The sequence below is a fragment of the Egretta garzetta genome, unplaced genomic scaffold (genome assembly GCF_000687185.1).
Source record: "Egretta garzetta isolate BGI_Z169 unplaced genomic scaffold, ASM68718v1 scaffold306, whole genome shotgun sequence".
NCBI classification, from domain to species: Eukaryota; Metazoa; Chordata; class Aves; order Pelecaniformes; family Ardeidae; genus Egretta; species Egretta garzetta.
Genome location: NW_009260131.1, coordinates 611,588 through 629,562, shown reverse-complemented (window position 1 = coordinate 629,562; position 17,975 = coordinate 611,588). Strand labels below are relative to the sequence as shown.

The window sequence follows — 17,975 nt, the reverse complement described above, 5'->3', positions numbered from 1 at the left end:
CTGGGCTAGACAGAACTTTGGTCTGACCCAATACAGTTTCCTTCTGTTTTTACATCTCTGCTCTTTGACTACTGTAGATCCAGCTTTTTGGGTTAAGTTTTCTTACTCCTTCTCTTCTTTAAAGTTGTTAAGGGTATATATTTTCAATTATGTGACATGGCTCCTGCAGAAAGTTGTGTTTTGTAATCAGTCTAAAAAAGTGGTAAAGGTGTGGCTGCAAATTAGTAACTTGAGGTCCTTATACTTCACAAAAAGCTGTTGATCAGGATGGCGACACATGTAAACATAAGATAAAATGTCACACACCACACACTGTCAAAACAGCTGCAAAAGTCAGTGCATTTTCTTTGTGTTATTTGATTCATATATTTCTTATGTTTATTGCAGTACCTCAGCACAGCTCTGTAGTGCTTTCCAGAAAACATTGGAAGTTCAGAAAATGTGAACATATCAATGTCAATAATGTATTCTCCAATGTAATTATAGCTATTATTAATATTACATTGCATAGATGCACTGTGAAAGTGCTGGTTATGATTCCACAGTTGAGTTCCACTTTAAAATCCAAGATAAAAGTCAACCTTCTTTTCTATAAGTATGTGTGTATAATTATATACATAATTGCATCCTGTCCGTATTTACAGCACTCATTTCTTTGATTCAGATTGTATTAAAACTAAGAACCGAGCCAATTTAAGAAAAGCCTGCTTGAAGTGCTATGGAACCCTATAAGGAAAGAGGACTACCAATAATATCAGTGAAACTGCAGGCAAAGCCTTCTAAGAGTGAAGTGCAACCTTGTAAAGACAGGATGGGGAATAAATTCCCTTTCTACGTCTAAGAAGGAAACCACCTTTATAAAAGACAAGGGACTAGGAGTTCAAGCAGGGCTAATGGAGCTCCTTTAGCTTAGAAGCAAGCTGAAGACTATGATCTTGCCTCCTGAAAAGAGCAGATGGGAAGACACACTGAAAAGTCTCTGCTGTATCAGTTTGTTCACAAAAAATCAAACTTATGAACTAAACAGAACTAAAGCTTATGTGTACACATATATGTTTATGAAAGAACAAATTTCAAAACTGAAATGCATAACCACCAATCTGGGTATAATACTCTAAACATTAGTCAATGTCAGTTTTAAAGGTCTGTATGTGATAAAGTCTACATGGATTAAGTCACATAAAATCCATGCCTGATGTTACTAACTCAACCTTCTTTTAAGGAACTTCTCTTGGAATCAATGAGAATACGTGATGTTTTAGCAATGAGGCTTGTGGAGAAACTATTATGATAGCAAATGCTTGTTAAAGATATACTTTGCTCTTTTCCACTTCTAAGGACTTCAATTCAAAAATAAATACCAGACTTTACCAAGCTAATTTCAGTTCATTGTCCCAAGGAATTTTACACTGAAATGGTAACAATATATGTAGGTGGACCAATGCCTAATCAATCAATAATTCAATTAAACCAATGTCTATTTACCAAATACCCAGGAAGTTTAAGATGCATGCTTAGTGTTTTCAACCTAAGACACACAATCCCTTTAGGAAAATAAAAACACAGAAAGCTTCATAACCCTTTAGCCACCCATAAAAATGTCACTTAAAAACCAAAACCAAATTGTACTGCAGAATTACCCTTGACAAAGTGAAGGGTGTCTCAGATGCTAAAAGTTAGCATAGTGAGCAGAAAATATACACATCTTCCCTTTCATCACAAAATGTAATTGCAACAGGTACCTAAAAAAGTTGGTGACCCCTATTATGAGATGACAAGAAGAGAGTGCATTTTCTAAACAGCTTCCATCAAAAGGTTCCCTGAAGATTCCCATCTGCAAATTAAAGCTGTCCCTAACAGTAGTGGAACTGATTCTCTACTGGGAAAAGTGGTAGAGAATCAGCAGCTCTTTTCTGCCTATTCTGCAAAATCTGCTTTGCAAGATGCCAGTTAGCCCAGGCAAAGTTCTACATCTTTGCTCTTCAAATTCTCTGAACAAAAATCCCAAACCTTTGTTAAAGTTAGTATTTGAAAGCATACAGGTTGACATGGTTATTGACAGTAGTCTTGTGAAGACTTTAGAATATGCATACATAAAGATCATACACTAAAAAGTTATTTTCAGTCAGGCTCCCTCAGTATTATCAGAATATCCAGAACTTTGCATTTTTTTTCTCCCAGGAAGCTAAGTTTTGGCATGGTTAAGGAAACACTTTGTTGAATAAATTGTCTCTTTACTACTTCATACAAAACACATCAAAGACACATAATCCAAGGAGAAGCTTTGCTGAAAAGATCTTTCATGAACTTATGCAATGCGTATAGCTCCCTATTCAGAAGTTCATGGACTACTTCCAGACAGATTAGCTAAAACGTTGCCGGAGAAATCTGTCTCCAGTATATTTTAGCAAAATTATTCCTGTTATGATTGTCAGAGTTCCTGGAGGGCCTTCTTTTTTTACTAATACCAAGCTCGGAAGCGTAAAGCCTACTACAGAGAAAATTAAGTTTTTAAAATACGATATCTGAAACTTGTCCAAATTTGTACATTTGTTTCACTGTGTTAGGAAATTTGGAGAGTTCATTTTCTTTAAACAGTGAAACAGGCAGGCATATATTTGTAACATTTCGTGACAGACTTAGATCTTATAAAAAGAAGATAATGCTATTCATCACAAGCCACATAAAGCAATCTTTACGTAGTGAAATGTATATCAATTTTACCTATAAAAATATTTAGGGTTAGCTTTAAACCAGACAAATACAGAAAAAAAAAAGTCAGTTTCTAATAAATAATTTTTTGTTACAGCTTTGCTTCTACTGCTTTATAATCAGGTATGCTGTGTTCCTATATGGAAAATAAGGACCAACTTAAATGTATAAAGGAAAAACCTACTTTGCCACGTGCATGAGCAGTAAGTCTGACATGTTGGACTTTGTACCTCTGAACAACACAATCCACTGAATATGGACAACTGTCATTGGCCTGAATTTCTACATGTAAAGTAGTCTCAAAAAATTGCCCAAGACCTCAAATTCTGTGAAGACAAGCTTTCCAGAAAAAGATAATATTTTGGGGAAAACATAGATGTATAGTAGTTCTGCAAACAATCATATTTCAATCTCATTTAATACACCGAGCTGTCTTTATATCTTGTTACTAACATGTAGGAGATCTCTGTTACGTGACTGCCAAGAAAGGCCCAAAAAGGTCACAGACTGCAAATTCCAATGGATCAGAAAAAAATAAACAAATTGAATGTTAATATTTTAGCTTTAACTATGATACCAGAATATTAGGATTTCCCAGATTTTGTAGCATAATTAATAATTGTGTCGGTACATGGTAAATACGTATTTTTAAACTGTATATCTATTTTTGAGCTTCAGTGAAAATACCTCAGGTCAAACCATATGAAGACTCACATATCACAAAGCTGTATATAATGAAAAAATTGTAATGTTTGCTGGATATAGTAATTTGAAATTGAAACAGGTATGTCTATGTGACAATCTATTTACATATGTATGCTGTATGTAAAGGTGTGTTGGATGGTAAATTTTTACATTGTTGGTTTTAATCACTGTAAGAAAAATCAATTTAAAGCAAAATATTGGTGAGGAAATATCACGATTACATGCTAAGAATTCTGAATTCATCAATAAGCATTTATGTAATAAGCAGTTCTGGTTAGTAAAGTCGGTATCATTAAACAACCTAAAATTATACAACAAAGATTTCCCTTGGTGGAAATCAGAATAAGATGGAGGAAAAAAAAGAAAAAAAAAAATACAAAAAGGAATTATTCGTAAACCAACAAGAAAATGGTAACGGCAGCTAATATAAATTTTAATGAAATAATAGTATTAATTGCAGGCAAACAAATCCTAATCTATGAGCAAGTATTGCTTAATTACAGTCCTAAATATTCTATCCTTTTACTCTGCAATATAATTTCTAATCTAATTATATGCCCCACTTCGAGATGATTTTTATATAGAAAAAAAGTTAGATGTGTTCTTACATTTTACTCAAAGAACTGAATGCTTCTTTTCTGGTTAAGCACTGAAAAAATATTGCTGGTTTTTAGAAACACAACAGCTTGTGCTTGACCTTACAAAGCTAATCAGCAACATTTTTTCAACACAAAAAGTATTGAATATGTCCTCTCTATTGCATACAACTAAAAGCACACCTTTTCCAAGTGAGATACCGTTTGTGCACACAACTGACTAAGGAGATTAATTGATCACACTGCTATATGAACCCAATCATCTATTATGAAAGCAACATAATTTAGCATGATGTGATGGGACAAACCATTTTCAAATTTTACATCCAAGCCATGACACCAAGAAATCTCCCACAGTGACAGTCATTGAGACAGAAATTACAATACTCTCAGTATATTTCTAACCAGAATATTGAAATAACCAGCAGAGGTTTAGAAAACACATTGAGAAAGAATTCTCCACCTGCAAAGTATCATAAATAATATCATGATCCAAAGCTTATTCCAGTCAATGACCACCTTTCCAATAATATCACTGAGTTTTAGGTGAGATCCAAAAGCATGGGACAATTTGATGCAGATTTTTTGCTGGTGTAAATGCTTGAACACACTACAGTATTTAAGCATATCTGCATGTATAAAAAAAGTACTTCTAATACTTAATGAACTCCCAATATCCATTCTACAAATTATTTTTTCCAATTAACTTGGAATGCTCTTAATTTTAATACTCCTCCTGTTTTGGGGATGACACATTAAAAAAAGCAGCAAGCTGAAGTAAATGATCTTTAATTAGCCCACTTACAGCACAACCTTAAAACTGCTTCACAACCCAAGTACTGTTATACAAAACCTTATGTAATGATGCTTGCTCAAGAAAATAAGTTTTGGCTTTATGAAAAATGAATTTTAACATGCTTTCTCTTCTGGCTCTCAAACTTTGAGAGACCGATAAAAAAAAAAAAAGTCATTGATTAAAATAGCAAGGGTTCAATATTTTAAAAGTTCCCTCATGGGTGGTAAGACAGTCATGAAAAAATCCTCAGAAAAAAACCCTGTTAATAAGAAATGGTCATTACATGTAAGGATTTCACCAGTAACACCGAGGAAGAATAAACAAATGCTGTAATACTGTAGCTGCAACCATGATGGTCTAAAAGTACAAGAAAAAAACAGGTATTTAGAGAGAGGTAGCATCCTTTATGAGACTTGTTAATATAATTGGGGGAAAACAAGACTAGGCTCAGGCCTTCAGGGAATTACTGTTTTTTGGTTGAATTAGAAAGATGCTGTCTCTTCCCTTACAATCTTGCTAAGCAAGAGCTGTTAGTACAACTTTGTATCAATTATCAGGCACAGGGCAATTCTTTCTAGTATAGACTCATATATGAATGTAGTTAAAGGAGAATAAGGCCATGTGGTTTGCTTCCCCTCAAATTTTCTTACTTGGTTATCAGTTAACCTGTACTTTCTAACTTACTAATAATTAGTGGCAACTTAGAAACATGCACAGTGAGAAATTATCTTTTAATTTAAAAACTCATTTTAGATGCCTATTTGAATAAATGACTGTTACAGGGTTGCATACTGGCATCTTCAGTCAACCAACTGACTTGCCTCATGCCTGAAAGTTGTCCAATTTCTAAATGAAGGGTATGATGCAGCAGTCTAACTCATGTAAGCAATTCCACTTAAATTGATAGATAAGTTATGTTTACAACTGCTTAACATTCCTCAAGTAAGAAATTCCTCAAGTGAGAGCTAGACAATTTATGGGTAGTTACTACAGTTCAAAGTATTATTCAGTACTTTGTCCTTGAATATCTGAGACAATACAAATAGTGGTATGAAGCCCAGTGACAGTAGACAGAGGTTGAAAGCTGACTGAGGTTGTTTTATTGTGGTTGGTTTTTCTGACTACACTTTCTTTTAATTTCCAGTGAAGATCATTTGTTCTATTTAAAGTTTATGTATACAGAACTTTTTATTTGTTTCTGTGCTCACTATTAATGAGACTTCAGGCAGGCTTGTGCCTAAGTATAATCAAGAACTCTGCTGCTACACCAGTGTTGCTGAATCAAACAGAACAGTTACCATCAAAATTTGAAAAAGAAAAAAAAAAAAAAACCAAACTAAAAAAACCCAAGAAACCCCAATAAAATCTCCCCCTTGAGTTGTGTCTAGTTTTAGACTCCCCAGTAGAAGGCGGCTGCTATAAAAAAACTGGAGTGAGCCTGAGAGAACCAAGTTAGTTCAGGCATGAGCACATCACACACAAGGGAAAGCCAAGGGAGCTCTTTTTCTATCAACCTGGAGAAGACAAAACTATACATGTACCTAATTACCACTTTCCATTATGCAATGGATCATTATAGAGGTGGACTCAGACTCTTCTGAGAGGCTTAGAGTAGTAGGACAAGAGGGGAAATTCCAAGCGGGTATAAGGAAAATGTTCTTCACAGTGAGAGTATAGACTCATAAAATCATTACAGTTGGAAAAGACCTCCAAGATCATCAAGTCCAACTGTCAACCCAACACCACCATGCCTACAAAATCATGTCCCAAAGTGCCACATCTACATGTTTTTTGACCTCCAGGGATGGTGACTCTACCACCTCTCTGAGCAGCCTGTTCTAGTGCCTGAAAACTCTTTCAGTGAAGAAATTTTTCCTACTGTCCAATCGAAACCTCCCCTGGTGCAACTTGAGGCCATTTCCTCTCAACCTATCACTTACTACTTGGGAGAAGAAACTGACCCCCACCTTGCTACAACCCCTTTTCACGTAGTTGTAGAGAGCTATAAGGTCTGCCCTTGGCCTCCTCTAGGCTAAACAACCCCAGTTCCCTCAGCTGTTCCTCATCAGACTTGTGCTCCAGACCACTCAGCAGCTTCATTGCCCTTCTCTGGACACACTCCAGAGCCTCAATGTCTTTCTTGTAGTGAGGGGCCCAAAACTGAACACAGTATCTGAGGTGTGGCCTCATCAGTGCAGAGTACAGGGGGACATAAAAAAACCTACTCCTGCTGGCCACACTGTTCCTGATACAAGCCAGGATGCTGTTGGCCGCCTTGGCCACCTGGGCACACTGCTGGCTCACGTTTAGCTGGCTTTCAACCAGCACCCCCAGGTCCTTTTTCCGCTGGGCAGCTTTCCAGCCACTCATCTCCAAGCCTGTAGCGCTGCATGGGGTTGTGACTGAAGTGCAGGACCCAGCACTTAGTCTTGTTGAACTTCATAGAATTGACCTCAGCCCATCAATCCAGCCTGTCCAGATCCCTCTGCAGAGCCTCCATATGCTTGAGCAGATCAACACTCTTGCCCAATTTGGTGTCATCTGTAAACTTTCTGAGGGTGCACTAAATCCCCTCATCCAGATCATTGATAAAGATATCAAAATAGTTAAGTCCTGGAACAGGTGCCTAGAAGGGTTGTGGGATCACCATCTTTGGACATTTTCAATCTCTACTAGACAAGGGCTTGAGCAACCTGATCCAACCTTGAAGCTAGACTTGCTTTGCTCAGGAGGTTGGACCAGGTAACCTACAGAGATCCCTTCTGACCTAATTATTCAAATTTGTTAGCAATATTTATTTTATTATAATTTATTATAATAATAATTTATAATTTTTATTATATTAGTTGTTTTAACTAAAATATCTAAATTTATTTAGAATTCCACCATAAGCACTGCAGAAGATGCGACACAAACGTACTCTGAATCAAATATATCAAACTATAACCTATAATAAACAGCCTTCTTGAACAATTCTAAACTGTGCAATTTAAGACAAAATGAACATGAGCAACTAATAATCAGTTGAGATGAAACATTAATGAAGCTTTTCACTTTTTATTGCCTCATAATTGTACACTTTTCAGGAAGAAATGCTAGCATTACTGATCCAATTTCTCAATTTAGGGGAAATTTTAAGCTACATTTGTTTCAAGCTGACATCCAAAAAAATAAGTGTCCTTTATTATATACAGATTCTACAGGTCTTTTGTACCTAAATCACCTACATTAGAATTATACAGCTGTGATGCAAGGCTGCCTGCAGGTGAGCCAAGCCACTACTTCCCACACTCTGTCACAAATATATCCAGGTCAGAATGGGTAATTGTTCATACAAGCCTATCATTTAATTAGTTAACAAGGACTATCTTCTAGAAAATCCACGTACTTACAGGCCTGATGCTTACAGCTTAACAAAATTCCAGAAAAAAACCTCCCCTACTAAGGCATAGTTGTTTTAACCAGGCATTCTTCACTTTAATCATATTAGCATGAAAATTAGACAAGTCTTTATAGAAAGGCCAGCTTTGATCATGGTAATAAATACTGTATCATGCTGATGATACAGATTTTAACCTGGTTGGGGAGTCACTGTGCCAGGAGTATAAAAAAAACCAAGTAAATGACTTGTATTACAAGGGTCTTACAACATTTTAGTCATTCAATCCTTTTGTATGACAACTTAAGTGAGTTGGCATTTCTATTGACATAGCAGTACCAAAACTGTACAAGTCTTCACTGAGCTCACTGCATTGGAAAAAACCTTATTAATACACGTGGCAGCCTGCTGTACCAGCTAACATTATCTACAAATGCAGACACAACGTGCTGCAGTTTCACTGAACAGGCCTAAAAAGAAAAGAGGGGCAGAGGCGAAAGGAATGTGGGTAAAAACGATGGAGAAGCAGCTTTCTATACGCGACGTGTATAGGAAGATACATAGATATAAGCAAGATTTTTTTGAATGCCCGGGTAAGATGAGTCCAAATAAGAATGAACGTTTAGTGCATCTTCTAAAGAGCTTAATTCAGATCATTTCGTCACTGAAGCAAAGAGATACAGGTAAGGAACTTGTATCTGTTTCAGGTCTCCTCATTAAAAAAGCTGCTTCATCTGACCCCTCAAAAGGATGAGTTCCAAACATTTCTTTTGAGATGTAATTTCTTTAGAATGGAAAATAGCTCTTAATAAGTCCTTTTGAGATGCAAAACAACAAATAACCAATTTAATGGTGGGTTCTGGCTATTACATAATGAATAAATAATCATGACTGACTTTCACTTTCTGTTCTCCTGTCAGATACATTTCCTGCAGTTGTATTTTGAAGTTTTCCTGAAGACAGTTTGTACTCTTACAACTAATGTTATTAAATTTATTTTAAACATTTAACTTGTTGCACATGTATAATTATACGGTTAAATACTCAAAAAAAAAAAAGACCTAGTACTTCAAATTATAAGAAAGTAAAAGTAAAGTGAACAAAAAAAAAATAATCTGGAATTCCAATTGCACAATAATGATCTTTTCCCCAAAAGCCAAACATTTGCATGAAGCCAAAGTTTGCGTAATAACTTCATATGAGAATTGAAATTAAGGAGGTTCTGAAAGACCCATGACAAAGCTAAAAGAGCTATATATTTCCCTATGTAAAATCAAATTATTGTAAGATTTCAGATATGTGGATTTTATTTTTCTTTTTTTCACAACTTAAGTTCTACATCACAAGGAAAACACAAATTGCATCACATTTCAAAGCATGACAAAGTCTGCAGATTAAGTACTATCAAAGGAATAGGTCCACTAATCCCACATTCTTCTCATTAGGAGAAATTGATTCTAAGGTATTGTATATGATAAGGGCTTCCAACAAAAGAAAAAAGCAAGAGTTCATTTTGCTGTCCCTAAAAATTAGCTTTAAAAGTAGTAAAGAACCATAAAAAAAGTCATAAATAAGAATCCAAAATTTTTAAGAATCTCTCAATTTCTTTTATTCCATGATGTTCAAAAACAGAGGTCATAATTTCTTTGGAACCTTTTGTTTGTAATACATCATTAATTTATTTATCACAAAACACTGTAAACTAAGTCAGATTTCATGTTTTAAGCAAGTTCTTATCTAATGGTTCAAATTTCAGAGTGACTGTTAATCCACAATCCTATCAAAGTCAGTGAAAGTAAAGCACATTCAGCATTACTCTACCTTAGATTGTCCAAAGGAGAGTCCAATTTGAGAGAAAATTAGCATCCCTTTACAAACTACTAAAATTTCATTAGTTTGAAGAAACTTGTAGCTATGTTATTTCCTTGAATACAGAGTAAAACACAAATCCCTGAGTTGCTAGTGAGAGAAAGAAAAAACAAAAACAAAACCCCAAACAAACTACAAAACAGCACATCCAAATACTTGTATTATATCATCGTATTCACAGACTTAAAGAGGAAGAAAAAAAAATATCAGAAAAGCAAAGGATGGTCACTGGACTTCTATGAACGTATTCAGTAAAGCTAGAAATGTCCTATTAGGATGTTTAGTCTACATCCTGTGGCTTTGTATTACAAGGCAATCTAATGATGGAAGTATGTTTTCCAAACATTTTCAATTACTGGTAAAATATTTTCTAAAACTGAAAAGAGGGACATTACAAAATATAGTCAACATTATAATGATGCTGTTCTGCAAAATATTTTGACTACATTTTCTGTAAGAATAAGCAACAGAAAAAAAACATAAAAAAGTAAAGGGAAGTAGTTTATGTATTACAGATGCTAATTTTTAGGATAAACACAGCACACTAGAAGAAATTAAAATCTGCAGCAACAGGAGTGTTATCCCAGAGGCTACCAGATCTTTCAAAAAAACATAGGTGATTGCCATTAGGGTTATAAACATCAGAGCTATTTCTTATTTGCATGATACATCTGAAGAGAAAATACTTTCAATGTTACTCTTTCATATGTCAAGACAAAACATCGGCCATATTAGAACTGAAAACAAAACTAATGCCAAAGCATTAATATCTTCTGATTTATTTCTGATTTGCATTCATCATCATAACACTAATATTTGAAGCATTATAAAAGTAACCTCATTCTGTTGTTAGACTAAAGCAATGCTTAATTGTTAGAAAAGTGTAAAAGAAGTGTTATTTATTTTCTCTATTTTTGATAGAGCAATAGAGTTAATGCTGCTTCTTAAAGATCAAGTCAGCTCTGCACAAAAAAAAATCACAACTATATATTTAAAATGAGAAGACAAAAGCACAAACAAATAATAGAAAGAAACAAAGTAAGAGATGACTCAAGCATTAACAAAATAATAAAAAAAAAATCAAGCAAATCACATGCTTATAATGGTTTGCAGAGGCTGGCAATTTTGACTGAAGAAGCAAATTAAATGAACTAATGTCTGGTGCCTCTGAAACCACAGGCAAGATGACAATGTAGCTGGACTTAAAGAGAGAAAAGTAGTGGCCCAACATCAAAGAAAGCACACTTAAAAAGAAAATAAAAAAAAAGAAAATAGAAGAAAGGAAGTTGCATCCAATTGCCATCCATCCAAGAACAAGCTAGAAAGATTTTTAGAATCCTAAACCCTGCATTGCTGGTTTTAGTTTAAACAATGCCCAAGAATGTATTTTTTTTTTCCTGAGAATTCCAAGTCTAACTGAATTTTCTTATGACTGTAAGCAAGCATGGCAAAAAGCCTCAAAACGTTACTGAACTATTTCATTGATACTTTTCTGCTACTTTCTTCTCCCTGGCAATACCCAGACAAAAGCTCTTCCCTTAGTAAAGTGACTCCCAACGACAGAAGTGATTGCATTTTCAACAATTTTTCCCTGCAAGAGAACGTTGACTTAGAAAGAAACAAATAGTGAAAAACATTTTGCTATGACAGACTGCGGTCTTTCAGAGTAACAGGGCAATACTTATCCCACAATGGAAAGGAAAACTGAGTCATTAACTACAGGGTGAAATAAATTTCGGGCACAGTTGAGGACTCCATTAGCCAAGGAACCTCATGACTATGAAACCATGTTGAAATATGTATTTTTGCCTAAGAAAAGGTAAAAATGAAGGAAGAGGATGAGAAACAAGAACATACTTCAGGTATTGCCTACTTTGCTATAAAAACACAAGCAAAATTATCCTTCAATAGTATCAGTAACAATAAAAACATCAATTAGAATACAAGCCTTAACACATTGTAACACTCGATGAAAATAGTCTTGATTCAGTTAAGAATGATTTCATAAATCAATTTTAGCATTAAAGACTCAGATATTTGGAGATAATTGTATGCCTAAACACCATGGATTTTAATAGCATTTAATTACTTAAAAATCTCTAAATATCAAAACTAAACTCTACATAATGGAGCAAATCAACATACTAAAATCTTGTATCAGCCAACACTGAAACAAAGCAAAACAATGCCACTTCCTGTTTATTAGAGCACTGTATAGGTGAATTATTCAACTGGAAAACCTTTCCATATTCTAGCAAAACACTCCAAAGGGAAAAAAAAAATAAAAAAAATAAAAAAATCAGTCAGTCTGTTGCTAGTTAGCTTTGATACTCTGAGTTTTTGTTGAGGATAATTCAATCCATAGCATGTAACTTCAAGAGTTTTAACTCTTCTCTTTCCAAGCACAGTCAAATAAGATACCGAAGTTTTTGCCTGCAGTCACCATTAAACTCAGAAATATTTAAAGTTAAGTAAATGAGTTAACCTGAAGCTATATGTTATAAATTCAGATAAGCAAAGAAATACCTTTTGGGTGAAAAAAATATAACGATTTTTTTTAAAAGCATATTTAACTTATTCTAGTGAAGTTTCAAATTCACTAGCTCTTCGTTTTCACTGTCAATTACCCTCCTGCTTTATGGGGGATTTTAAAGAAGAAAATAGAGGGGAAAATCAAGAAAAAGAAGTTGTAAAGAGCTAAGTATATTTTTGCTTCCAAGTACCAATTTGAGAAAGACTAAGTGTCTGACTGAGGATGTCTATTTTCCTACAGTGCAAAACACATGGCAGTGCAATAGGCAGAACCATAGCTTAAACCAAGGGACAGGTCAGAAAATGAATGAGAAACATTGTTACCTAAAGTAATACTTCCCAGCTCACTACAAGTTTGGATTCTGAGCAATAAGTTTGATAAACAAACATGCAGAAATTCTGCTTCCTCCAGCGTGGGATTTTTCTCCCCCACTAAAACCAGTACTAGCTTCAGCAATGTGGGCCGAAGCTGAGCATAGAGAGCAGCATATTTGAAAATTTATGTGGTTCAAAGTGGCATTCAATCCACAAAATTAATGAAGAGGCCTTCTACATCAGTCTTACATGCTTGCCTTTGCAAACTCTAAAATATGAGCATTGTTTGATTACTATATGGAAGAGAAAAGCAAAAGCAGTGCCAAAATCACTGCTCTACACATTAAGACAAAAATAACAAGATCAAAGTTTGAGAATATCTCCACAGGTGATTCCTGAGTGTCCATAATTTAAAGAAAACTAAACAGGGGAATAAGATTTTTGTTAGATTTACCCCTTCATGGAACTATATAGGGAGTACTTTTCTAATACAACGAAGTGAGCTTATATTATAGACACAAAACTAATTGGACATGGATTTCTATGCCTACGCAACAAAAGGGACAACAGTAGCAATGCTATTTTAGGAGTTAATAATGGAACCTTACCATACATAAAATTGTCAGGGGATTGTTGCATATCTCCTAGGTTCAGACATGTCAGTATTTAGAAAATTAAAATATGAATCCACTTTTACAGCAGTGAGACAAACAGTTGCCAGCTCTCCTCCAAGTAATACAATGAAAGCTATTTTTGATCTTGTGTTACCCCGATTACACTCGCAAGATCAACAACGTACCATTCTGCTACTGGTTTGGCAATGCTGTCAAAAACCACATCTTGTTTTGCCTCTTGATCAAAAATTTTCTGAAATCTGAAAATATTAAGCAAATAATAATTGCTTAGAATCTTAAAACACTACTTGATTCATACATTTTTGTTTGTGTTTGTAATAGTCAATGTTTACATCATTAGGCTTACATAACTCAGTACAATGTTTTTCCTGTAGTCTTAACCACAGCGTGCTGTTGTGCTATTGTACATAAATAGGCTGTACACAGTGCTGCTTTGACAAGATCTGTACAATAAAATCCTCTGATAAAATGATGTGGCTTAGAAAAAAATAAACCGTATTTTAAATCTATGAAGAGAATCAGTGTTTGTAACTGGCACCACACTGAAACCTAGATAAATAGATTACACTATCACCAAATACAGCATCCCACCAATATAGCCAGGCTCACATTTTTCCACAACTACTTCCTTCATTCTGCTGCACAGTTACTGTAAGTCACAAGGAGATAGTTAATTCAGTCTAATTTTTGTCAATTCCTATATAAAATACCTGCAGTTGTCTTACAGAATCAAAGAATACTTCAGGTTTGAAGGGACCATCTGCCCCAATTGCCCTGCTTAAAGGAGGGTCAGCTAAAGCAGGAGTCTGGTCAGCTAAAGCAGGAGTCTGTACAGTCAGGTTTTGGGTATCTCCACAACCTCTCTGGGCAACCTGTTGCAGTATTTGATCCTCCCCCAGTAAAAAAAGGTTTTTTGATATATCTCAATTTAAATTTGTGCCCATTATCTCCTGTCCTGGCACCATGCACCACTGAGAAGCATCTGGCTCTATCTTCTTTATTCCCCCCCTCCCCATCAGGTGTTTATACACATCGGTAAAATCCCCTTGAGCCTCCTCTTCAGGGTAAACAGTCCCAGGTCGTTCAGCCTCCCCTCACATCAGATGCTTCAGTCCCTTAATCATCTTCATGTCCCTTTGCTGGAGCCCAGGACTAGACACAGAACTCCAGATGTGATCTCACTGGTGGTGACTATAGAAGGGAAGGATCAACTTCCTCAACCTGCTGGCAATGCTCCACCTAATGCAGCCCAGAGGCTGTTGGCCGCCTTTGCTGTAAACAGTATATTGCTGACTCATGTTCACTTTTCTGTCTACCAGGGCTCAGGGTCCTTTTCTGTAAATCTGCTTTCAACCAACCCTGAGCCTGTCCTGGTTATTCCTCACCAGGCACAGGACTTGGCATTTCACTTGGTTAAGCTTCTTAATATTCCTATTGGCACATTTCTCCAGCCTCTTGAGGTCCCTCTAAATAGCGGCACACCTGTCTGGTGTGCCAACCATCCCTCTCAGTTTCATATTGTCTGTGAACTTGATGAAGCTTCCCTCAGTCCCATCACCCAGGTCATTAATGCTAAGCACTACTGGATTGCAGTGTTGATTACACCACTAGTGTCTGGCCTCCAGCTGGACTTTGCACCCCTGATGTCAACCCTCTGAGCCCCGTAGCTCAGTTCATTTTCGACACCCCTCACTGTGCACTTATCTAGGCTTTCCTGATCCCATTCCTCAGAGAGCCTTCCTGGGTCCCCTGAGCTTGCTCCCACCTCTTGGATGCTTCCTTTTTATGTTCCTGTTTAGTCAGGGGCTGCTTGCTCATCCATGCAGGCCTCCTGCTGCCTTTTCATTATTTTCTGCTCAGTAGGATGGACTGTTATCAAACTTGGAGGAAGTGATCCTTGAAAATCAGGCAGCTCTCCTGGACTTCTCTCCAGGTCTGTGTCTCATGGAATTATTTCAAGCAGGTCCCTGAACAGGCCAAAGTCTGCTCTCCTAAGTTCAGGGTTGTGATCCTGCGTTTTGCCTTGCTCCCTTCTCTCAGGATCCTGAATTTCACTATCTCATGGCTACTGCAGCCAAGGCTACCCCCAGGTTTCACATCCCTGGTCAGTTCTTCCATGTTTGCAAATATGAGGTGCAGCAGAGCTTCTCCCCTTATCAGCTCTTTAACTATATGTTAGGAAGTTGTCATTAATACACACCAGAAACCTCCTGGACTGCTTGCACCTCCTGTCTGGAACAGTATTCTCACACAGAACTTGACAGGGTATATAGAAAGGCACTACAGACACCAGGTATATAGAAAGGCATCGCGGACTGCAAGGGATTATGCAGCGTGTGCAAGATCACAGACAAATGCGATACACAAAGTGTAGAGGCATATATTCTATCTTGCTAAGCCTTAATCGTTCAAGTCATTCAAACAATTGTGCTTGATTCTAGTATAAGAAAGAAGAACAAAGGAGAATAATGTTTGAAGTGACCATAATAGACAGACTGCATGAAACTATGAGTTTTATCGAGGAAAAAGAAACGTTTGCTCCATATCATTATTTTTGCATTGTCTTGAGAATAATAAGTTGTTTCTCAAAATCCACCTCTACAGACTTTTTAATAAATGACAAAATCAGAAAAAAATATCAGCATTCATTACAGCTGGCTTTGGCATCTGCAACCTAAGCTAGTTTTGCATATTAATCTAGTTGGAGAGGGCAGCTCCTCTCTTCCCAAGCAGAACAGATTTCCTTAGCTGATGTAAAATGACATCAGTCTGAGCTGCAGATGTTTATCTGGGGTGCTCTTTTTTAATAGCACAGAACAACAAATTGATTTGATTTGGTATTATAAAAAATAAAGGTTATTCAACTTGGAAAAAGACAATCTCAACCTAGTCATTGGAGATGGTTATACATTTAGCTTTCTTTGTCATAAAAATTTTAAAATGTTTCCTCCAAGTTTTCTGTTGAAAAGATAAAAATACTTGATTGATATTGCTGGTACTTACTTTTAGTTTATAAAAACTATTTACATTCTACAAGTATGGTTTCATTTCTTTCAACAGTCTCTGGTTTTCTTTCCTATGTTTTGGTTATGTCTGAAACACAGTTTCTAAACAGAGAGTTTTACATCAAGACATCTTTAGCCAGCCTATGCCAACTCATTAGATCACAAGAGAACACAGAGTCCTGCATTCAATTTTCATTTGCAAATTCAAAGCAAGCTGTAAAAATGGAAGAACGGATAAATGAAGATGCAATCTTTGAGACGAGACTTAGAACTATGATTCTATGAAATGCTATCAAACTCGTTCAGGTGCAGATCATAATATGCTGGAGTATTCTTCTTGTTCATTGAGTTGTATAAAAATAAACCTATCTATACCAAAGCCTGATTTTAAGAATAGGCTTTTCCAGGTTCTACAGATCTGCATCACTACACAGTGAAAGCCATCACTAAAGCCAGAAGATATAAGGATTTTACCTACTTGAATTTGTAGCTTTCTCGTTTATTATTGACGAACCCATCTGCTAAATCACGTGGCACGATAATCTCCAGACTGGACAGGGAGTTCTCATTATCACCAACTGAATAAATCTAATAAGGATAGATATGAATTAACAAAATGATTTTACCAATAGACCAGCATAGCCTTTAGGTATAACACTTATGTAAGCTTAGCACCTGTAACCACCCAAAGAAAAACTTCACAGAAATTTCAGAATTGCATTGTGTACCATGGCTAATGAGTATGTCAAAGCAACATAGCAAACCAGAATAGTTCTGCCTACTTCAAAAGCCCTTAACACACGAGGAGATCCTCCTTCAGCTATTATAGAAGACAAGCCCATACGAACACTGTCCTGCTTGTTACCGTGTGAACACTACAGTAAGATTTGAAACAGCAGCGCAGTCTCTTTGATGTTATTTGCTTACTAAGCCACTTTAATATCTGAGATGTTATAAAAAACAAAGCACAGCCCCCATTGGAACCCCCTCCAAAAACCCTGGAAGAGTACGTTCAGAAAGACTAGGGCAGAATGAGTAGAGCTGGTTTCAAACAACGAGACAGTGAAGTGACCTAAAATGCACAACTTCTGAGGAACACTTTCATTATCTTTATTATCCCTTGCAGGGACAGCTAAATACTGGGAGTTACACGCTCCCCTCCGACGTTCAGAGCAGCGTTGAACTGCGTGAGCCCAGTGACCGGCGTCAAACGCCTTTCCTGCGGAGCCTGTCGCTAACAGCCGGGCAGGAAAGAAGTTCTTCGCCCCCTCCCCCGCCAGGTACCCTCCGAGCTCCTGTACTTCGTCGTTTTATTCGCTTCTTAACGCTTCGGAGCACGGTTCAGACTCAGAGACAGCTCACAGACCCCTCAGCCCTCACACGCCCCTCAGCCCTCACACGCCCCTCAGCCCTCACAGACCCCCCCAGCCC

At 36.5% G+C, this 17,975-nt stretch overlaps 1 protein-coding gene across 1 annotated transcript in view; it reads right to left on the bottom strand.

Annotated features, from left to right (window-relative positions):
* KIF6 (kinesin family member 6) overlaps nucleotides 1–17,062 on the bottom strand; it is a 162,050-nt gene extending 144,988 nt beyond the window's left edge. Inside the window, 3 exon segments of the mRNA XM_035896974.1 lie at nucleotides 13,704–13,778; nucleotides 16,449–16,497; nucleotides 17,023–17,062. Coding sequence (XP_035752867.1) covers nucleotides 13,704–13,778; nucleotides 16,449–16,497; nucleotides 17,023–17,062 — 164 coding nt within the window.
* Between the last annotated feature and the right edge of the window lie 913 nt (nucleotides 17,063–17,975).